The sequence below is a fragment of the Alosa sapidissima genome, chromosome 6 (assembly GCF_018492685.1).
Source record: "Alosa sapidissima isolate fAloSap1 chromosome 6, fAloSap1.pri, whole genome shotgun sequence".
Classification (NCBI taxonomy): Eukaryota; Metazoa; Chordata; class Actinopteri; order Clupeiformes; family Clupeidae; genus Alosa; species Alosa sapidissima.
The window spans coordinates 19,014,621-19,020,999 of NC_055962.1; the positions used below are offsets into that span (position 1 = coordinate 19,014,621).

At 42.2% G+C, this 6,379-nt stretch overlaps 1 protein-coding gene across 2 annotated transcripts; it reads right to left on the minus strand.

The window, feature by feature from the left end:
- Positions 1-1,216: 1,216 nt before the first annotated feature.
- Positions 1,217-6,379, minus strand: vrtn (vertebrae development associated). Of its 2 annotated transcripts, none has more exons than XM_042096438.1 (2): positions 6,061-6,379; positions 1,217-4,493 (listed from the first exon to the last, which is right to left on the minus strand). In XM_042096438.1, exon 2 carries the CDS (start codon positions 4,489-4,491, stop codon positions 2,443-2,445), a length of 2,049 nt encoding a protein of 682 aa, XP_041952372.1. In that variant the 5' UTR covers positions 4,492-4,493; positions 6,061-6,379; the 3' UTR covers positions 1,217-2,442. The 2 variants fall into 2 exon arrangements, with proteins under 2 accessions (XP_041952372.1, XP_041952373.1); XM_042096439.1 differs by having other exon boundaries at positions 1,217-4,496.

The window sequence follows — 6,379 nt, forward strand, 5'->3', positions numbered from 1 at the left end:
ATTTCTTAAATGAGGGCAAACACACAACAATTTCCCCTGTGCATCTTTGTTTACAGATGAATATGGCATACCCAAGGCATTGCTGTGCTTAACTGCTTTTCTAGCAGTCTCATGGCTTCACTGTGCTAATCCTAGCAGGCTTTACTCCCCACCTGCCAACGCTCATTATTTCCATGCTATTTTGGGGGTAAACAGCAGCCAGTATGAAGTCTGCATGGTTGTCTGAAGCCGTGACTGCTAAGATGGAAAAAGCAAAGGTGATGTGATAGCTGACTTAACGGGCAGTTAGGAGCTTGGTGAGAGACTTCTCACTGCCACTGTCTAGATGTGCATGGTTTTTCTGGGTCAAGACACCACAGTGATTCCACTCAGATTCTACAAAATGACACGTATGGGACATTCTATACATTCAAGAGCACAGTAATGCTTTAAGTACCCCAATCCTTCAGTCCTTTATGATGCCATTGCTGCCGTTGTTCGTAGTGTTAAATATCATTGACATTACTAAAAACAATTCATACTGTACAAGTGTTTAACTACATTTCACAATGCACAATATTCAAAATGAATATTAATATGATGAATTGTGCTACTTAAATCGACTCCTACAAACAGAATGCTTTTGGTTGACTGCACAATCTCATAGCCTAAATGTAGCACTGCACTGTTTTGCCATCTCAAATTATTCATATTTCAAGTACCTCCTGAAATCCATGGGACTACCTATGTCATTGCAATGCATTATAAATAGGAAGGTTCATAATATTCTAGACATAATATTGGGGTTGAAATATTTTCTGTGGATAAATGGTATATGTTCAAGGATATTAAATATCTTTGAAGTGGATTCTTTTTCAGCAATATTAAACCTGAAAAAATCCAATATGTTCACAGAGATAAATGTAAACATAAAAGTAAAGCTATACATTGCTTTAGACTTTGTACCGATGTGCGCCATACTCCTCCCAAGATGAGAGGCAATGGACTGGTCTACAACTCCAAATCATGAAGCAATTTTATGTCCATGGGTCCTTGTAAGTACAATCGATCAGACACTTATTAACTAAGCCAGCACTGGGTTTGTGTTGAACATGAGACAATTACATGCCACTGAGAACTTAAAAAGGATGTTATGGCACGAGTGCAAAAATTAATGATGACTCACTCACAGTTTGAAAGAGCAGTCCTAAATTTGACAAACATTCAGGCACAACAAAACATTTAGCGGAAGGTTTATTGATTTCTTGCTTGTGAGCAAAAATTGCTTTGCTGTGTGAGTTACTACATGCACATTCCCATGATTTACACTGTACAGAATCACTAAGCATCCAGGAGCCAGAGTACATCACCTGAAACAACTAATATTCAAGACGCTGTCAGCCTACAAAAACCCTCCATTTTATTACACCATAAAGATGTCTCCATAAATTTAGATTGTAAACATTACAAAGTGACAAAATAAGACAAAATACTTGTGATTATGGTACAGACCTTGGTCAAAAGACTCAAATAAAAAATGATTAGGTAGTTTTAACAAAAAAGGTGAAGCGAAACAGATTAATCTCAATGAGCAACAAACCACATGGACATTCATATGCCTTTTAAAAGAAATTGTCAAAATACTGTGTGCAAAAAACGAAAATATAGACCCTGATATTCATGTCATAAAATGTTGCATTGTAAACATTCACACTGAGCACATTTGAGTTCTATAACATATCATTGCTTAACTTAGTGAATTAAAAAAACTGACTGGAAAAAAAAAACATCGAAATTTAAGAGTGGCAAGAACAGAATATAAAATAAGTGGTGCCACATGAATTAATTTCTAGAAACAGATAACATTCAGTTGTCAATACAAAAATATATATATATGAATCAAAGAATGAAACAGAACTTGGTCAAACAAAGAATTGTACAATGCTTTCATTTCTCATCATTGAAATAATAATTGGCATAAGATAAGCATTTGAAACTACAGATGCTAGTCATGTTGACTTGCAAAAGTAAACAAAAAAGAAACTTTGTAAGCTGTAACCAACGCAACTAAAATAAAATAGATAGGAAAATAAAAGGCCAACCAGTCACTGCGGTTCAAGGCGATTAAGAAACCACTCAAACAAAGAGCCATTTGAAGCCCCACTATCTCTGGCTTTGAACTACCCTTTTGCCCAAGGGCCATTAAGGCTTAAGTGGTGCACAGCTTAAGGATAGTCTCATTTCACACACATGCTAATGTCCTGAACCTGAGCTGAGAGCAGACTAAAGTAAGGGAAAGGAAGAGGGACATTTTAAAAATGCAATTTAGAGATCTAGGCGATTAGCCTGGCTGTTTATTTCTAAATACTTAAAAATGTGTGTGAATTTTCTTACTGTGAGTCCAGGCTGAAAAAAATATCCCTGATTGGTTGAACTGTGGTGGTATACAGCAATTTAGAGCCATCATCCATGAACTAACGGAACACCATGATGCAAAGCTCTTTTCCACATGTAGTAAGTGGAACGTGGAGTGAGGGGAAAGTAGGATCTAAACTCCTTGAAAGTGGGGAAAGATTTTTCCTCAAAGCGTTGCTGCAGGAATAACTTGGCCTTGGCCTTAAAGTTGGCCAGTGCCACCACATCCATGACAAACATTTGGTCCTCTGGGGTTTTGTGGGGGACAGGGTATGCAGGAAGAGTGACCTTGTAGGGAGAGACTGTCTCATGAGCCAACAGCTTGGGGTTACCTTCCAACAGAGACACTGGAGGACTGGCCATCTGTTTTTGAGGCGCATCTCTGACAAGAACCATGCTTTCAGCCGCTTTCACCTGTGGGTTGTCCATTACCTGTTCTTGTTGGTTGCTCCTGTTTCTCCAGAACCAGTAGAAGCTAGTGGAAATGGAGGGGAACATGGCTTTGAACTTGGAGAATGTAATTTTGGACTTCTGGGCATAGGCTTTTGCCTGCTCTCTGAGCTTCTTGTTGCGAAGGTGTGCCACCTGAAAAATCTTGTGCTTGTGTCTCCAGATCTTGACCCTTGGGGCTTGCCTGTGGCTTGCTGGCTGGACAGGGAACAGCTCACCGTTTAGTCTCTGAGACTTGTCACCATCTGAGCTGTCCTCACTGCTCCCAATTGCATCTTTGTAACCCGGATTGAACCGCATGGCTTCCCTCCTCCAGTTGTAGTATGTTGACCTTGATATGCCTGGGAAGCTTCTCTTGAAGATTCTGTATGGGAACGAGGTGTTCATAGCAATGCAGTTCTGCAGACACTTCTTGGCCTCTTGCATCAGGGTGAGATTCTGGGCGCGCTCTCCCTCCAGATTGTCTGCGTTGAATGTAAAGTAGCTTGTGATGTCTTGAGGATCACTGTGCTTCCCCTCCGGTGAGGACCAGGACTCTGGTTCCGTGCTCTCCCCTGGACTCACCTCTCCTGCGGATCCCCCAGAGAGATGACCTCCAGAGGACATGAGCTCATGCTTCCAGGCGTAGTAGGTTGAGCGGGAGATCTCCGGGAAGAATTCCTTAAACTGGGGAAGAGGAATGAGCTTTCCTTCCAAGTAGCAGGCTTGAAAGAAGTGTTTGGCCTCGTACCTAGCAGCAGACTTCTGCCGGTGCTCCTGGGTTTGCCTTCTCCAGCGGTAGAAGGTGCTCTTTGTGATATTGAATTTGTCCTTGAGGCTCGAGTAGGACAGCCGCGAGTCCTGATTCAGCAGTTCAAGAGTCTTAATCGGCAGGGCTCTCTGTTCACTGTTAGGGGTTCCTATGTTCAGATCACAGGCTTTCAGAAGGGCGACAAAGTTGTGAGGCTTAAAAACGGCGGCGTCCTCCAACTCCCCGGACCACATGATGTGGATTGTTTCTAATTCTGTGTCCTTTGGCCAAACCCTGGGCCGAATGAGCCGGTTGAAGTAGGGCCGGATCTTCAGGTTGTACATGGGGTAGACGGAGTAGATGTTACACTGGACCACAGAGGAGAGGGCATAGATGTGCCACATGTTGGCAAAGGAGCCTGGGAAACAGGACGCTTTGACATCGGCGTCAAAGATGGCTTCCAGCACGGCCATGGGGAGGTTCAGCATGTCCTCCGACTCCTCGGCGCAGAGGGAGAACCGGGCAGCCTGCAGCATCACCTTGGAGTCGATCATCCCAGACAGGTAGTACCTCTTCCACAGTAGCATCTCCACCACGGTTCTCACCTGCAGCTCCAAACTAAGACTGGTGCTGCCCACCAACAGCATGCTGGCCGCGTCAAAAAGCAGGTTCCCCTCCCCCTTGCAGGCTAGAGGCAGCAGGCCGACAGGGGCATCCGCAGGGTAAAGAGTATGGGCCACGCTATCGATCCCCATCCACGAGGTGAGCTCCTTACAGGCATCTGTGGGGAGGAGGAAGGGGGACAGGACCTGCTCCACCTCCATGGCCACCTGGGTGAGGGCCTCCAAGCCTGTGCACTCGGTGGCATCCTGGAGCTTACCAAGGACAGAGAGCACAACCTCCTTCCTCTGAATCATTCCTGCTAGAGAGAAAAAGTAGAGCAGTCTCAGTAAAAGGATGGAAAACTGAAAGCCTCTTATTACTGCTCTTTTAAGAAATGTAAACAAAATAATTTTGTAACTTTAAACTGTAGGGATGACAAAGGCAGTATACACACTCAGCGACATTGCACTGTGCCTACTTCAGATGGCACTGTTCCCACCTAGTTTGGCCTACCATCAAATGCTTGACCTCTTTAAAAAGCTGAGACCCTGTAGTTTCTTAGAAAATAGAATAATTGTGTGAAGTACTGGCACAGAGTTACAGAGGCTAGAATATTGTTTTTTTTTCTTTCTGCTGGATAACAAGGATATCTGAACTGACCACATTTCAGCCCTCTAGGTCACTTGATAACTTAAAAACACAACTGAGCCCTAGCGCCAGGTCTTGTGAAGCTGTTTGCAAAAGTAGATCAATATAGAATCAAATAGGAGTACTTTAGACCATTATTTGCCAAGGTATGCTCATGTGTTTTGTAAAATGCCCTGTGGAAACTCATAGTACTTTTGGCTACCCAAAATGGATACTGACAATAAAAGGCTTACTGTATGGCAACCTCTTGGTGTATAAGCATAGTCCTAATCTCAAATGAAAGGTAACACTCTGAAGTTTCTTGTAAACATACTTGGATTGTATGTCAGGAGTTCTGATATAGAATGACTACACAATGTAGGAATGTATGGAATAATTACACAAAAGTATCTATTTTTGCATTTTCTTTGTTGGCTCAATAGGTGTGTATAAGATGGACTCTACATCTGCACAACTAATATTGGATAAACCAACATGAATATTCAATTTCTATGGATTCCTGTGAATATTTCAAGACCCAATATGACACATCTACTTATTGCTAAGGATATACACTGCAGCTAGAAGTTAGGGAAGCACCAAAGGCGGAGGGCATTTTTGATTAAATTTAATTGAGACATAGTAGGATTAATTTGACAATGTAAAGCACTATACAGATTGTACATGAAAAGGTTGTCATGTATGGATTCCCAAGCTTTCAAATGGTGTATAATATTACTATACTACATAGCAATATGGTGCATACAATTGATTTAGAATGTTGGGGAGAGTTGGGTGTGCCATGGAAGGCACACGGTCTCATAACAGTAGCCCTAACTGAAAACGTATAATGAATTGCTAATTGCTGGTCACCACAGTCAAAATGTAATTTTTAGCACCATTTTGCTATACCATTCATAATATGCTACTGTTTCACTATTCAACATTTGTATCAGGGTTTCCTTAAAGCACATACACTGAACACACGGTGAAGGCCTAGCCTACTAAACGAATTTGCGCCTGTTGCTTCCCATTAATTCATTAGCCGCGAGTAAATCTGAAAACATCACTTGCCATCTTAAAAAAGCCGTTTCCCGTTGTGTCAACACTGATTTGATTTCCCTCTGGAAGCATTCGCTTTACTATGGCGTTAAGCTCGTTACTCCGTTTAGACTCGGTCAATTTAAAATCTTAATTGGGAAGTCTCCCTTATCGTTAAACTCATAAAAACGTATAATGAGGACATGAATATTTACCTGAAATCAGTAATGTAACTCTCAAATAACCGTCCGTCCGTCCGTCCGACCTGGGCAGCAGATATTGTGAGATGAATTAGCCTAACTGTTCTGCGTTTCCAGATTAATCCATTGTGAGTTTACGGACTGACTGAATTTACTTTGCGCTTGTGGTTAGCTTCTTTGAGGCCAACCTGAGTCCAAGGCAGTTTAGAGATTTGAAATGATAAGGAGTACCTCCCTCCAGGAAATTGTCAATCACAAGATTGTTTTTTTGTTCCAGGCATGAAAACACACCCTCTCACACAGCGCCGTGGTCAGTTTCAATGTGAAGTGTTAA

Excerpts from the sequence above, each read along its gene's own strand:
- vrtn (XM_042096438.1), bottom strand. The coding sequence starts at position 4,491 with ATGATTCAGAGGAAGGAGGTTGTGCTCTCTGTCCTTGGTAAGCTCCAG.